At 49.4% G+C, this 16,863-nt stretch overlaps 1 protein-coding gene across 1 annotated transcript in view; it reads left to right on the top strand.

The window, feature by feature from the left end:
- LOC144165866 (uncharacterized) overlaps positions 1–14,399 on the top strand; it is a 49,060-nt gene extending 34,661 nt beyond the window's left edge. Inside the window, exons 18-20 of the mRNA XM_077695625.1 lie at positions 4,679–4,746; positions 6,572–6,745; positions 13,934–14,399. Coding sequence (XP_077551751.1) covers positions 4,679–4,746; positions 6,572–6,745; positions 13,934–14,052 — 361 coding nt within the window. The 3' untranslated portion in view covers positions 14,053–14,399. The remainder of the gene's footprint in view (positions 1–4,678; positions 4,747–6,571; positions 6,746–13,933) is intronic.
- Positions 14,400–16,863: the final 2,464 nt, after the last annotated feature.

Raw genomic sequence — 16,863 nt, 5'->3', positions numbered from 1 at the left:
TATATGAAGTGAACGCCCTTGATCTTCTCAGACAACACAGTTACCATGTCTTTTGCCGTCTGAATCGCATTTCTTAGTGGTTCTCTTAGGTTGTAAAGTGTCGCCTGGTGTTTGACGATTCCCCCAACTCCGTCGCAGGCATTCTTTCTGTGCTCTGTTGCGGAGAATATCGATTGCGTTTCATGAAGCTGGTGCCTGTTTTTAAAGTGACTGCTGGCAGCTCCGTCACTCACAAAAGTCACCTCGGAGTACAGTGGCAGATTGTCGTCTACCCACAGCCTGATTTTTGCTAAAGCCAAGCAGACATGCGCAGAGTCATGGCAGACGTCATCGCTTGCAACCACAAAACTATGACAAAAGAGACTGAGTAACAAGCTAAATATATACAAAAAGAATAATAAAATCAGAATACTTGAAAGGAATAATAAAAAGTGATGAAATGAAGATTAAAATGCGACCGTAGTCAAATAGTGGGGAGGTAGCGCAAGGCACTCTCCCAATGTGACAGAACTGAAAACTTGTAACCGTTCGAACGCATGAAGCCCCTTTTCTTCCAGTCCCCTCTCTCGCTCTTTCTGTCAGCCAAGTCCCCGCCGCCGCATACGGTTGAAAAAGCCCAAAAAACACTCGACTCAAACAAAAAAATGAAGATCCCACATGTGTCGTCCCGGACCCCACCGGGCTCAAGGGCGTTTGCCTTCCTGTTTGGTTGCTAATTCGGTAATTGAACCAGTGTGTCCGGAGAAGGACCGAAGAGGGGCGTGCTACCTGGAGACGTTACCCGCGCCGGGGTCGTATGTGGCCGATGTCCGTTTTTAATACTTGCCATGTGTGCTGCCGACCGGACGGGCTTCCGTTGAACCTTTGATTTCAGGCGAACCGAAGTTACGTCCAGGCGAGTTAAAAAACAAGACTGCGTGCACCTTGTCAAATAGGTGATCTTATGAACCAAATACAGCACATCACGGCAGCAGTGCGCACAAAAAAAAGAGCGTTGATAATGTAAGACAAAGAGTGACCGCGGTTGGGGAAATCTAGAGGAAGCTATAAAAATAGACCCGAAAACCTTCAAATTGCGCGTTTTACCACCATACATTGCAGCGGTTTCGCCACCGCACGACTGTATCCGCGCTGTGCTTAGAATGACGCACGATATTTCTAGGGCTCACACAAGTACGTTTAGAGGAAAATATCTGTGGAATGCTTCATAAAACTCGAAGAAGGGTTTTTTTTTAAATGCGCGTGAATCTGGAGTTCCTCCGTTTTTTCTTCGAAGAGTACACGTTTAGCGGTGCGCAGATTGTTTATTTTCGTTCCAAAATTCGCATAAAAATTTCAGTTTTGCTTCTGAATTCTCTGTAATACTATCAATAAGTAACAGTTTGCCTTTGGTACAAAAAAATTATCAAACGTCTGCACATTCACTGGAAGTTGCTCTCACTGTTTCGTGTCTCAGGATCTTGTGAAGACCTGGCTGACCAGGCTTTTTTCTCGCGCTGTAGGCGCGTCAGGAACAAAATGATGCAACATGTTTTTAATGATCATTGAAGTACATTCACAGGTTAACATCTGGGGAGAATTTCAGCAAAATCGAAGAAGTGGTTTTTTTTAAATAAGCCTCTGAACTCGGAGTGTTTTAGTTTTTTCTTCACAATTGTGCGCCATTTACTTTTTAACAGTAGTGTGCACAGACACGATATTTACGGCCCTTATTTGTGCGTGCCAGGAGCAGCCCTCACTCGAATTTTAACGCTCTAGCTCGATTACTTACGATAATACTGGCCCGCAAAGCACACAACAAAATGCGCTCTGAGCAAGATTTGGAAATTTATTACAAAAAATATATGTTCTGCTAGCCAACGATATTTTGGGCGCGAAATGTACACCAGGCGTAGATTAAGCATAAAAATTACCATTCCCGCCTGATTAGTATATTTTTTGCTAGACGTCGCTAAATTTGGCCGCGGCGCATGAGCAGGTAGCGGCCGGGGTCCACGCGGGTGGGTTCCAAATTTTTTTCCAGTCGGCCAAAATTTTTTCCGCCGAAAATATTTGTGAACCCGCACATTACATACATGCGAGAATGAGGTAAAAAAATTTCAAGCGAATTGAAGAGGTCGACCAGCCATGCTTTGTTCGATCTTATCTGAAATGACCCCCCTGTAGCTCCAGCAGGAATGTGTCCCACTGAGGCTGCAGCACAGCCCCTCCTCCCTCACGGGGGAAATGGGGGACGCCGTGAGCGAGGATAGACCGCACACTCTGCTCCACTGGCCAGCCTCCCCACTGCGGAGACTCGTTCTCCCTGGCACTGGCCAGAGGGCATGGCATGGGGGGAAGGCGAGGCCTCGGCCAGGCTGTCTCCTCGGTTGCAATGTAGCCTCTTCCTTGAACGAAGGCCCCCCCCTGCTGATGTGGAAACGTGAGGCCCGTCTTCGGGGGAGCACCGTCTGCCAGCGTGTGGGAGCAGGTGCACCAGTGCCCACTTCGTTTGGCGGACTGGGCATTGCGTGGCAGTGTCCGGCTGTCCTCTCTCCACCGCCCACAGGGGAGGGAACAAAGAGCTCTGGGCACGTGTGCACGCTTGGAGGCAGCTGGACTCGCCGGGCGCCCTGCCCCTTTCCCTCTCCCGGTTCTCTTAGCTGGCACCAGAGGGGGGACGGCCGTCTTGAGGGCCACAGCTGGGGGACACAGCCACTCTGTTCGTGGTCCCAGGCACTGCCTCCATGCATGCACAGGGTGTTCGTAGCAAGCAGGAGAGCAGAGGAAGGGGTGGCATTTGTGGTCACCACACTATTCTGCATCGGTTGGAAGATTGCTTTCTCTGGGTACACTGGCTGCCCCTTCATTGATGTGCGTGCTGGGGGGTTTGCAAGGGGCTCATTTGCTGCAAGCTTACCCAGGTTGACTATAGCGCAATTTGTAGGGCCCTGCCTACGGGCAATGCACCATTCCTGCTGCCATATGGTTGCGGGGCCTCCAGGGGTCATCCCAGTTTTGTTCTACTGCACCATAGGGTTTCATACAATAACAACTACAGGGGCAACTGGCACTAGTGTCAATGCAGACTCCAACACGGCGCTTACGCTTCGATGTGAATGATGGGTAGTTCTGCAACCGGATTGCGCGAGGTCAAAATATGCCTATGGCTGCGCAAACTGTGTTTTTTGACTAAAAAACTCTTACTGCCAGGCTTGCCGTTTGCAAAGCTGGTAACAAAAACTGGTTTTGTGCGAAATAAAACGAAGCGTTTAAATAAACAGCAGACGCGGGGTGGAGGTGGTTTGCGGAGTAGGTTTGCCATTTGCCCCCAATCACAGCGAGACCTGGAGGAAAAGCCATTTGTAAAAGTTTCGGTGCGTGTAGTTTTTAATACTAAGAAAGGTTTTGTGCTCCTAAAAAAAAAGAAACCGATTACGTTTGGAGAAGTTATTCTAGCATGAATTGATGACATTCATCAAGCTGTGTTCCTATCAGCCTCCAGTGCTGCTGGTCCACGTCGTAGGAGCCGGCGTTCGCACGAAAAGTGTGGCGGTTCAAGCAGTTCGCAACCTTCGGCGGCCTTGAGAATACATTTCTCTTCCGAATGAGCAGCGCCGCAACTCCTAATTCGCAGGCAACTTGCCACGCCGCACACAACGCCGTCATTTGTGTTTTTGTGCTCGCTGTGCCGGCAATGAATTCATAACCCACCCGATTCGCGACAATAGTTACAAAACATTTCCACTCAGGGCGGCATGCAGTGCGTGTGCGGTATTCAGTTCAAGGAGAAACGTATTTTTGAACGCTTCTTGCAACATAGGCAAATGCGTCCATGCAAGTCCAAAACGAAAAACGAAACTGGCTGCACAATTAAATTCATAACTTTTGCGAGCCATCGAGTGCCAATCTGAATCCAGAACTACCCATCACGCCCATTGCGGCGGATGATCGCAGCGCCACATTCCTCTCTAGTTGTTGTTGTATAAAACTCTATGTACTGCACACCTTTCCTGCAGCCTGAGACCGCGTGTGTGTGTGTGTGTGTGAGGGGACATCATAGCAGGGCCTTGAAGCACCCTGGCAGGATGGCCATGGTCCTCAGGGCCCTGTCACTGTTCACCACAATGCCAGTGGCCTCGTCTCCACTTCCAACTGGCCTGCATGCCTTAATTAAGGCCTACTGAGTGGGGCCGGATTCGCACTGGCTTGCTGCTCTGGCCACCAAACAGGGGGGACGTTCACTTGGCCTCATGACGCTGCTACCTGCCTCGTGGTGCAACATCACCAGTGACCACTGCAGTCAAAATAACAGAGCTGCATTCGAAATAGAGCATAAAGGAAAAACAGAACACAACGTACAAAAAAAAAAAAAACAAGAACAAAGGTGAGATGTAACAACAACAGAGGAGCCTCCGTAACTCGATCCTTGGTAACAAGCTGACAGCACAGCGATCCTGGCAGCAGGCACTGCAAAGGCCTGCCGCAGCCCAATGCCCCCCTTGTTTCGCTGAAAGGCCTGGAATGTGGCTGCCAGTGTCAGTGCTTACTGGAGCTGGCGTACCTCATTGGGAAACTCTGTGGGTGGGTCATTTGGCATGGACATTTGCAATTGCTCACACCCACCGATTCCAGAGGCTGCAGTGGCATGTGTCCCGTGCCACTTATGAGATTGCCCGTGTCTTGTCTCCCCCACCAGTGCGTCTCCCGGGGGCCCTGCTGGAGCAGCAGTGATGGGAGCCACCTCTGCTGAGGGGGCGGTGGCAGGCAAGTGAATTTCACCTCCTCCATGCTAAGCACTGGATGGGGAGAACAAAAGCCTTCCTTGCCAGAAGTTGAGTTCCTCTTCTGGTAAAGAAGCTGCAGGTGAACTTTGAACGTGGGGTATAGTGGCTGGCAGAGGTGGGGCTGTAGTAGTGTGACAATGTTCACTTCATCACGTTACTCCAACACGAAAACCATTCCCCGAAGAGGGCAGCCGAAAATGGGGTGCTCTTGGGCACACCAATGCGCCCAAAATTTCAGCTGCAAAGACAAAGTAATAAGAAAATTTCGTCTGATTTCTTTGCGCAAATCGAGGGCATCCACTGTCGACAAGGTACACACGCATGCGCAAGAAGAAGATCTGGAGCAGGTCGCAGCTGGTGCGAGGTGCTCTGCGGGGCATTGTTGAGTGCTTCTTGTGCCCAGAAATATTGCAAAGAAACACTGGCGGATAGCGAGCCCAAGATACTGAGCACTTCACCCTAGCAAACCAGAAAGAGCGGCACATACTTAGAACCGTGCAGTGTGCCCCTTTCTGCAGGGGATTGGCACTCGGGGACAACCTCTCTTGGCTGCAAATTGTAGGAATGTTTTTCATCATCTTCACAACCAGAGTTTGGAAGGGCAGTCACCATGAGTGGTTTTACCCAGAGTAAGTTGGCTCTGATGCTGACAGCTGTGCATATTGCACAGTTTTCATACAATTCCGTTTTCCTGTGCCAGGCTGCTCCAAAAGCAGGGAAACTGCGAAAATTGCGCCACGTTGCTGCCACACAGCCTCAAAGGGAAAGATTTCGACGCTCGCGTCAGTTTTGCTGGGGGAAAAAGGCCGAGTTGATAACATGGTTTTTCAAGCAGCCCAAGTGCTGCTGTTTTTCGCGGGCACGGCGATTGATGAGATCCTGGTATCGCTGGGCCATCTGAACCCTCGTCTTCTACCTGCCGCTTTTATCTTCGCTCACACGCAAAGGAAAGACTGTGGAATGAAGCAAACGATGGCTTCCAAAACGTGATTGGTTCTCCGGCTGCATTCGCTGGAACGGCCTTCCCGATGGGGCATCACTATGGCAACAAAAGGCATGGCCACTGGGTGAGGTGGCTGCATTGCCTAGCTTATCCCTGGTTTAGGTTACGCGGTGAATTGGATTCCCGTTTAGTCATTTTCTTTATTGTGGTACTGAACAGTGACGCTAACACAGGGAACATGTCAGAGAGCATGTACAGGATTATGGGAAGTTGCACGGCTCGAAAGATGGAGTCCATTGAAAACAGGGTGGTGCCAACGACTTCGCCATGGCTGGCACTTGAGGGTGAAATGCAGTGCGTGCTTCTACTATTTAGGTTCGTAAAGTGAACATCTGGGCTCAATGCGATGTTATAATATAAAACGCTAAGTTATTGCCTTGTTCGACTGCAAGCTCGCAAGCCTCGGGAATTGAACAATCGTCACGCCAAAAGTTGTGGCGCCCGCTGCGTCGCCTTGACGTGTTTGGGCATGTGCGCATAATAAAAGGATTGGAGCATGTGGATGCAGCATGTGGAGCAAGGTCCCGTGCTTTGGGGGAAAAGAAAGGCCCTCTTTTTAATCTCTTGCCAGGCATGATGTGTGGCAGAGTGGCGCATGTGTCCAGTATCCCGTGGGGTCCAAAGAAGTGCACAAACAAGGGCTTGCCGATGCTTCTGCAAGGAGTTGGGAAATTCCCCAAACTGCTTGCCATCACAAACTGGCAGGTGGCGAGGATGGCAAGAGAGATGCCAGCACTTGTCTGTCGGCCTGTCTCCAAGACAGACCGGGACTCCTTTGACGCAGACCCCCTTTCCTATGCAGCCTCCCCCTCCCCCTCTGCCCAGCCGGAGGAGCCCAGTGGTGGGCGGCTGGGCAGCCTGTGGAACCGGCTGCAGGAGGTGAAGGACGCGCACGGCATGTGCACCCTGGAGTCCCTGGTGCCCCCGGACGCCTTCAACCGACGCTCGGTCGCCGCAAGCTTCGCCACCCTGCTCCGTGAGAACCCTTCCTTCTCTCCCCTCCCCTCCCTCGGTCGTGTGTGGGGCAGCCAAGGCATAACACAGCATGCATCATTTTGATTCAACTAGCCTCTGCCAACCCACTCAGCTCCACACCAGCCACGCAACACGCTTGTTTAACCTAAACAAGACAGTATACGTTGGAGAAACGTTGAAATTTCACAGTATGGTGACAGGTTGTGGGCAGGAGGGATGCTGTAGGCAGGGGTGAAACCGCTGTGCCAATTCCGCCATGTGGATACAATTTTACGTTTCTGAACCGAGCTGCGCCGAAACCATAACATTGGTTCAAATTGCACCATGCCATGGCAGAGCAGCCGACTGAGCACAAAAGTTCGCTTTTGCTAACTTTAGCGGAGAACAAATGATGCGTTGGCAACCTGGGGTATGTGGGTCATCCAGTCCATCCAGTCGCACCAAGAGTCGTGCAGACAGCCCTTCACACGCAGCCCACAATGCCTGTTCTAGTTCACTGGACCAATGCTGAAACGGGCACTTCAGCACAGACAGGTGCGTGGCATGCCACTGGTGCATCCGATAAACATTCGACATTTCGAATTGGTCATTGTATTGTGTCTGCGACTTCTGTAGTAGCAGAGGTGGTCGACTAATGATCTTGACTTCAGCACGAGTACTGTTAAGCATGGGACAGGGCGAATGAGCGGGTACACTAAATGGCATAATGCTGATAACCCGGTATCGATAAGCTTCTTCCGCTACCTCTTTAGAATGGCGCCACTGTGAACGTACAGCACGTGCACAACAGGCGACAATGCAAACATTGTGCTCACTGCCGCCTCCCTGCGCATGACCGCACAGTGCACCGCAGAGGCACGGAGTGTGTTTTGCTTGCAGTAATGAAAGCCGCTCGTATCCGTGCACACGATCACTGCAAAAAACACACTGGTACAGTACATACTGCAAGTGCCTCTACGGTGATGACGCAAGCTAGGTAGGCGTCGTGCTCCACTAAACAAGAAAGCAGTCAGAAGCTTTGACCAGACTCGTCGATAGCTCGGCAGACTTGGAAATGCTGAAGGCAAAGCACTGGCAGACATCATGTCAGTGATGTCTGCACGAGTCGTGTACCTTCTTACCAGTTAATTTTTTGACGGTATTGAAGGACATTTTTGTCCTATTGGTCTCTTCTGTGTACAGCTGGAAGAGCTAAGTGAAGACCATTTACTGTATTTACTCGCATAATGATTGCACCCCTGAAGTTTGTCGTCAAAATTCGATTTTTTTTTAATTTCTTGCAGAATGAACGCACCTTGAACTTGCCGCAGTAGTATGTGGTATGTGTGCCAAGTCTAGCTGATGATGATCGTGCTTACCTCTGTTTCCTTCCCTTTCAAAGCGGGCGTGGCAACGTTATTGCCGCAGACTCGCCGATATTAGCGATATCGGCAAGCATGCGTTCAATATTGATGAGGAAGGAGCTCTCACTAAATGCTCATAATGTACTCGCGAGACAAAGAAACAAATGCACTTAACTTGCTGCGTCGGCCCCCATGTGTGTTTTGAAGTCCCGCACTGTGATAGTGGCAGCCACTTTATTGGTCGCCCTGTTCTCATCATCATCATCACCACCAGCCTATCTACGCCCACTGCAGGGCAAAGGCCTCTCCCATTATTCTCCAGTTACCTCGGTCCTGTGTAATTGGCATATTCATGGGAGGTTGTGGCCGTTACTACACCAGGGTGGCCAATCCTGCTCTGGTGAGGGAGTTCATTACGGGCAATGGTCGCGGGGTCAGGCCGCACCCCAAGCCCCTTTGTGCAATTCCATCAATATGCGGATTTTTTTTTTTCTTTTTAAATCCGGTGGGAATTGTCCGGCACTGGGATTCGAACCACGGTCCTTCTGCACGCGAGGCGGGTGTTCTACCTCTACGCCATCGCTGCATCCGCCCTGTTCTCACTTCGCAGCAAACTCGTTCCGGCGCGTTCCGTAATTCATGAAAACACTGCATTTTGCGTCACTTTGCAAAGCGGCTGGTGGTGGTGTGAGGAGTTTTTATCTATCATTTTCATTGTGTTCATGAGACCTGTCATAAACATTTTGACCCGCAACTTGCTTTCCTTTTCCGGGCTCAAAAGTTTTTCGCAAAAAACGTACCCCGCGTAATGAACGTGCCCCTGAATTTGCATGAAATTTTTTGGAAAAAAAGTGTGATCGTTGAGCGAGTAAATACGGTATAACGTAACCACTGATTGTGCAGGAGCAAATATAACGCGGATTTTCGTGGCCACCGTAGACCTCCTAAAGCAGTCAATGCATAAGCTTACCACTTATAATGCGGTTGCCAGAAGTGCAATACCGTTTATAGTGCAGCTTTTTGGTGGGTCCACTGATCGACCGATTCACCTGGGGCATCATTTTATGGTTGCGAGAGAAAGAATAAAAAAAGACGGAACCAGCCATCCCACGCAGTTTGCACTCCCTGCTCTCCTCCAACTTCGATGTAGAAAAAAAAAGAGGCACCCTTTAGTTCGCGTGTTGCGCTTGCACGAAAGTGATAACCACAACTGTCCTAGCTTTGCTTGACGCTCTTTGGAAGATAGCGATCCCCTACTCTTTCCCCCACCCTTCGCCTGGCAAGCTGTTTCTGTTAGAACCTTGCGCAGATAAGCAACCGCCCTTTTCAATTTCGAACACCTGGAGATAGTGAGCCGCGATGCTGAAGGTTTCCCCTACCTGCACGCTGTGCTGATAAGCAACCGCCTTCGGCATAGTGAACGCGGGCTGGAAAAAAAAAAAAAAAAACGAAGGAAAATCCTGCTTGCACTATCACCTCCGCCGGCATCCGTTCGTAAACACTAAGAAACGTAAACGTACTCTCTCAAAACACGCACACAAAGAAGTTAAAGCGGCGCTCACAGTTTGCAACACCGTGCAGCAGCTTGTAAACACTGCAGTAGTGTCTGATGTGGGAAGAAAAGATGAAAGGAAGACCACGTCGCTGTTTTTAGGAGGCCTTTGTTTGAGTGACGATAAACAAAAAAATGATTGAGAGGTAGATTGCGATGTGACTGGATTTGCGCATGTTTTGCTTATAGTGGGGATTTTCGCGGCTCCCGCAGCTTGCATCATAAGCCGTTTACACTGTATCTGCTATGCAATCAGATTAGTGCTAGTCATGTATAAAAGCATTGTAGGGTACTACTAGAAATGTCATTCACAGTTTTCGTACCTTCTCTGTTGTTTTTTCTTTATTTGTTTGATCTTGTAAATACTTTGCACAATCCAACGAACCTGCTTTCAGGCTGGCAGAAATACAGTATGTCTCGCGGCTCTCTGCACAATTTGTTGGTCACCTTTGCACGACTTCACCCACTGAAGCTAAAGCTTGTCTGCACTGACGTCAAATCATTTGCACTGCTGGAAATTTAGGATTTCGTGCTCCAAAAGGGGGGCATCTTTTCTTGTATCCTGCTCCAAAACAAAGATTTTCCTGCTCCAGAAATTGCTCCAAATTCTGTTTCGGCCGTTCCACCCCCATTAAGGGGCCGGCATTGAGAACGTGGTTATTAATTAAAGCGTCTCCATCACGGCCGTGGCCGCTTTTTCAAATAGCGCCATCCTTTGAAGAGTGCTGTCACCTATAATCGGGAGGAGGTTAAGAATGGCAATGGCTCATGTACGGTGCCACTCAGCCTAAGCGACAGACCCGGATGTCAACGGGCATGCACATTTTCAAAGATTTCTATGAATGCGAGATATCGTCTGCCTTTTCTCACTTAGTCGGTTTGTTGTCGCTGCAGTAGTTTAGAAGCGTACTAAGTCCAAAAGATCACGGAAACGGCTCGTGCCATGTTCAAAATATTCCCAGCAACGCACTACTTGTCTTGCACAGAGCAGCATCCGGCCACGGAGATGAGGCACAGCGGCAGCTTCTGTTGCCGTTCTTAAGTTGTACCTGAGTATAGTTTCGTTTTTGCTGGATTCGGAAAACCTCTTCTCTTCCATCTCCAGAGTTTGGCGTTGGCTGAGAGCAGTCACGGGTGGTAAATATGGCATGCTTATGCACCCTTTCAGAGCGTTCTTTGGCTGTCTACGCCGACTTTCTGCACTGCAAAATACAGTGGAATCTCGGTGATACGAATTCGGTTGATACGAATTTTGTTGTGATACGAATTTTCAAAATTCCCCGGCTAAAATGCATTGTACGCAATGTAAAAAAATTCGGATGATCCGGTCGCATTTATCACCCGGTGCGGGTGATACGAACACGCGAGCCGCGAGCAGATGACTGCGGCGTGGACGGGAGGCGGGAGTGTTTGTGCGGCCGTGTGGCCTTGGTCGCACGCAGGCACAAAATCATTAAGCGTGAACTGCATGGAGCGTTTTCTGCTCACAAAACGCACCGCGCAAGCCACAGGCGCGCTGACGCCACCGCGAATACAGTCGAACCCCGCTACAACGAACGCCGCTTCAACGAAATTTCCGCTTCAACGAAATATTTCCAATTCCCCGTCAGCCAGCCATAGAAGTCCATGCAACAAAGTCCTCGCCACAACGAACCATTTGTCAGGCTTGCTTTCGCTTCAACGAAATTTTCGATGATTTGGGCTGGGTTTGAACAATTATTTTACAATAAAATTAGCATAGCGCCAGCTATCTGTAACTTTTTATACATTCAGGACGCTTAGTTTCACCGAAAACATGCGCGGTGCGGCCACACCGCCACAAAAAAAAAAAAAAAAAAAAAACTCATAGGCGGACGCCATTGTTTGATGGTGATAACGATGTGGCTGGCCGTCTTTACATGAGGCGCAGGCCCGGTTCGCCAAGACCGGCCAAGACGGAGCTACAGCCAATCCGTATCCAGGACCAGTTGAAATCGCACAAATGTGCTCCGCTGCTGGCGCGGCGCCGTCAAGTATGCGTTGTGAGCAGCTGTCCTTGCCGTTTTCCTTCTACCATTGTTCATAGCCAAGAGCAAAAATCATGTTTGCGTGTTTTGTCTTGAAGCCAAGTCATCCTATCTTAGTCATGAGCGCGCAGTTGTGTTAAATGCAAGCGCGCGCGTCTAACCTGCCAAGGTCAGTAGCTGCCGCGCCGTGTCAGATGATAAGATAACGGCACTGCTCCTGCTACAAGTGAGAGGGGGGCTTCCCACGGCCTAGCAGCTATCTGCAAGTAATCAGCTCGGTGGACACGCCTTGTTGTACAGCAATACGTTTTGCGCCTGCATTTCTTCACCCCACTCCGCAACGCGTTCTTCGCGTGCAGTGAAAGAACAGATAACGATTGGTATGTTTGTTATCCGAATAAACATGACGTTATTGCGCGTCACTCCTTTTTCTAAACATTGTATTATGCTGCCAATGATGCGGAAGCATACGGGGCTATTTTTCTGGCCTTTCCGTGGTGTGTTGCGGCAGATTTCGCCCCTCAACGAATTTTCGCTTCAACGAACTTTTTCGCACGTCCCGTCAATTTCGTTGTAGCGGGATTCGACTGTACCACCCGCATGCGGCGCGCGGCGCGGTAAGCCGCAGCAACATGGCGGCGTCAACGGCCGCGAAGTAGGGCGGGTGGCTCGACCGACCGCTTCTGACCGCTCTTTAAAGAACAAAAGAAGTTGCTTATGAAGTAAGGGAGCTGATGAGTCCGAAAACGACACTGTAAAGCATCGTCCGCGCGGCTAGGGAAAGCGCCTATCAATTATCCGCCACCGTGGTAAGCGTAAACATCTCCGGCGGAGCTAGCGGGCTGTCCGGAGCGCTTTCAAACTGCCGCCATGAAGAGCGTGCCTCCCCGTTGGCGCAAGTCGGCAGGCTCCTCCCACTGCCGCGCGCGTCGCGCGTCATTTTACGAGCGAGGTAAAATCTGACGTGGGGGCGAAATCGTCGACGCGGGCGTCAAAAGAACGCGCGTGCAAACGCCGACGCGCCCGAATGGCATGCGGTTCAGGCTTGAGTTCGTGTGCGCGCGTCGCGTCTGCGATGAGCGCGCGTTCTTTTGACGCCCGCGCTGACGATTCAGCCCGGCACCCAGGTGCCAGCCTCTGCCTCGGTTACCGCTAACTGCATTGGGAGGAGCCTCACGACTTGCGCCAATAGGGAGACGCGCGCCTCATTGTGATTGCGGCAATTTCGGAGCGCTAGCAGCAGCTGGCTGGGCCACCTCCGCGGTGGATATTTGGCGTAGATGACATTTTATAATGCTTCTCCCATACTGTCAGCTCCTTTCCCGCATGAGCAATTTAATTTACATTGAGCTCCGTTTTAACAAAAGGTTAGAAGCGGTTGCTGAAGCTACCTGCACCTCTTCGCGGCAATAGCCGACGCCATATTGCCGCCGCCTGTCGCATGCGCAGCACATTTCCATTTTTTCTAGTTTTCTTATGATACGAATTTTCGGGTGATACGAATATTTTTGCCGCCCCTTGAGATTCGTATGACCGAGATTCCACTGTAACACTGTGTGTATTGCAGTGCTGTGATGATCCGGTTGCAGTAGCGAGTAGTGGTGGCTGAGGAGTCGCTGACAAAAGCAACGTGGCGGCACTTTTGCTTCAGTAGCTCGAAGAAAACGGGGATACTCGATCATGTTCAGTATTTGGTGGACGAAAGCACCATGGGAGGAGGGGCTTAGACGTAGTTTGGGAAGCATGGTAACAACACAACTCCATTCCAATGGGTGTACCAACGGGCTACAATGGCACGGTTGTGGAGTTGCTTCCATAGCTCGGAGAAATGGAAGGGAAGGGGGCCAGTTGGCGCTAATTAACCTAGGTGGCAGACAAGAGCAGTATGGGGGGGTTTAATGGTTATCTGTCTGTTAAATCCACTTGAGCATTCAAGTGGTGCAGTCAAACGGAAGCAGAGGCCCCACTACACTGGCCCAGTCCTGTTCCTTTGCAGTAGCTCTGGTCAGCAGCCGTCAGTCGCACAGACAGGGTTCTGTGACTCCACAAGAATGCCATTGGAAAAGGGCTGGGGTGTCACCATTGCTCCATGCGTTTTCTTCAACGATTGAAGTTTGTGACAAGATGGGCGTCATCGTTACCGGGACGAGGCAGCCCTCTTCATGAACCGCACTTATATTGCGTCTTTGTGGCCCTTTTAATGTTCAGGACTACTCCCCTGGTGCTGCCCTGCTCCAGTGTGGCGCAAGAGCTGCACCGATGCCCCCCGCCCCTGTTTTTCATTGCAGGCATGCACAAGCGGGGCATGGTGCAGCTGGAGCAGTTCAGCGCCTACGGCCCCGTCGTGGTCACCGTCTTGGAGGAGGAGGAGCAGGGCACTCCGCCTGTGGAGCGGCCGCACCCGTGACTTCTCTCTCGCTTGCCGTTCTCTCCCTGCTGCTGCAGCTGCTGCTGACTCCGCCCTGTGGGCCCCGTTGTTTGTCGTTGACTGTGGGCTCCGGGCCCTGTTATTGTTACTGCTGCTCAGAGAGCGGCTCGTGACAGCACGCATGTGCGTGACCTGTGATACACACTCTGCTGGTTATGGGCAGAGCCGCTGCTTGTGTGATATGTTGTTTTTATCGGCAAAGTTTTTATCCCCTCCTGTGGGTCCCAAGCCGCGCAGTACCTGTGGTACATGGAGCTGTCTATTGCTCCGCATTTTGTTCCCTTGTGTTTCTCCTGGAAGGCAATAAAAGGCACCGCCGTTCTGTTCGTGCGTGTGTGGCCACCTAGCTTGGAAGCTGCCGAACCAAGTTGCAAGAAGACTCACAGGAAGCACCTGTTTCCTATTCCAGGAGGCGCTTCAAAGTTCCTCGTTCACATTGTGAACACCTGTCACGAGGATGGTGCCAAAAGAGACCTCCCCACACAGCTCCGCACATGTGGAGGTTATGCACAGCCTGACTGCCCAATTCTCTCTCGCTGTGTATCAGTTATGCCCACTCGAATGACGGGTGGACATATCCTTTCCCTGCTTTCTCTCTTTTTTTTTTTCATACAAAATTTCTCCAATACCTGGGCATGGATTTATTGCATGCAGCCAAAGAAAGGGGTGCCATCACAAAACATGCCCATCTGCAGAGGGGAGCTCGATTCAGTTCAGTACAACAACAACAGCAATAGAGCGAAAACCTGGATAGATTTTATTTTAATTTTCATTTATTGAACTTTTGCAATCACAAATTGTCAGGGTGGTGAGGCGAAAGGTTGCTGTAATATTCACCTCAGCAGGCCTCTAGCATCTGACAGCACAAGCGACTGACAGGGGCAGAAGCAGCCATACATGCCTCAATAAATACAAGCATGCGTACACACTTTCAGCGTAATAAACTACAGAAATAATGCATACTACTACAAAGATGTATGTATAACCCAAGAGGGATTCACACTTTTCTTGCGTAACAAAATAATAAACTTAATATAAAATAAAATATCCACGCAATCACTCTGCTTTTCCAAAGGGTATACACAAAATAACATAATTAGAAGAAAATGGAACACACCGTGTAAAAATCCATTTTTGTTTTGCGTCTAAAGGCGGCTACTGAGGAAATGTGCCCAATCATGTCAAACAGTCAAAAACAACAAAGAAACAGTCCACAATACCGTGTGTATAGCAGGCAAACAGTGATGTTAGCTTTTGACAATTATAATGATTGCGTTTAAATACCTTCGAAGTGAATATTTAGCATTTCTCAATACAAAAGCTGGAAGTTACAATTTGCTTAAAATTATGCTCCACCAACTAGCTTATAGATAAACAAGAACGAGTTTAATGAAACAGTCATGAAGCTATCCTGCCTTTTTTATCTTTGCTTATAATACAGAGCTCATGTGGACGAAACTTTACCTGACGTGGCAACACACAAGTGTTCCGGTACCATATTTTCGTGCGTATAACCTGCCCCTGCATATAATCCGCACCCACACTTTCAGCCCACTAGAAAAGAAAAAAAAAAACCTCGCGTATTGCCCGCACATTTGGTACAGGAAAGGCTGCACCAAAGCTGCTGCTCAAGCAACACATCACATACTATGCAGACAGAAAAAGCATACTGTATATTTAGCAAGTAGAATACACTGACTGCAAGGCGAAAGTCGCAATTAGGCTCTCGCTAGAGTTATGGAAGGCTTAGTCAGTGTTACTGCGTAGGAGCTTCACGGCACGACGCGAATTGCCGTGACGCTGCACTAAAGCAAGAAACCCTGGGTATGATCTGCACCCCTACTTTGCCACTAAAATGTTCACATTTTTGGTGCGGGTTATACGTGCAAAGATACGGTATTTGTGTAATCAGCGTACGGCTGCTGTTTGACAAATAAGGATTGCCGCAAGTTCTTTAAGAAGAAAAAAACGCACGCCCCAGCGGCAGTTTCTTGTTCATTCATTCATCAGGTTCTAGAAAGGGTGCTCGGTGTCTTAGTTGCTCTGACTGATAGCCTCAATTAACAACGCTCGTGAAGTATGAAGTATGAACACCTGAAATATATTTCTAACTGGAGTACAAATGTTCCTCCGTGCACGGTAATGTTATGTAAAAGTTCTGCTAATGGCATTTCACGCTGAATGCGAATGTAGAAAAACCTGGCGAAAGTATGTTTCAGCACGTGCAGCCTGACTGGAGGTTCCTGCGTTTTCTGCTTTTTGCCAAGATAGTCTTTTTCTCTCGCTTTGACAAATGGTTTGACAGCACTGGTATAAATGGGATGTTTTTTTTTTCTTTCAAATGACACCACTTGAAATCTGCCTTTACAGACTCATAAGTATCAACAGTTGTAACGCAGCGTCAGAGCTGTTTCATGTGCGGTAAAAAAGAATACAGTTGATGCACGTAACAACAAATATACTCAGTTGCAGTGCGTGGTCGAGCCATAGTTGAACAAAACAGAATAAATAAAGCATGAAAATGTGTTCTTTACAAATTTCCCTACAACTTGAGTGAAGCAGTAGCTGGATCTGTCACAAGAACGACAAACACTACGGAAACAAAGATAACGCTCAACATTATCTCTACTTACATTCCTGTTTGACTTGACAACCTTTAAAATCCGAATGAAGATACGTAGACTACACTTACTGGAATTTACTTGCTTGAACTGAAGCTTACACGGAATGAGATCAAGAGTGCAGCAAGAACTTCACTGTAGAGTGCAGGATGCGTGATTGTGGGTGCCT

Source organism: Haemaphysalis longicornis, unplaced genomic scaffold (assembly GCF_048455015.1).
Source record: "Haemaphysalis longicornis isolate Haplotype H1 unplaced genomic scaffold, Haemaphysalis longicornis Haplotype H1 scaffold_15, whole genome shotgun sequence".
In the NCBI taxonomy this organism is placed as follows: domain Eukaryota; kingdom Metazoa; phylum Arthropoda; class Arachnida; order Ixodida; family Ixodidae; genus Haemaphysalis; species Haemaphysalis longicornis.
Note: the sequence above shows the minus strand (reverse complement) of the source record. Positions and strands in the feature narration are given on the sequence as shown.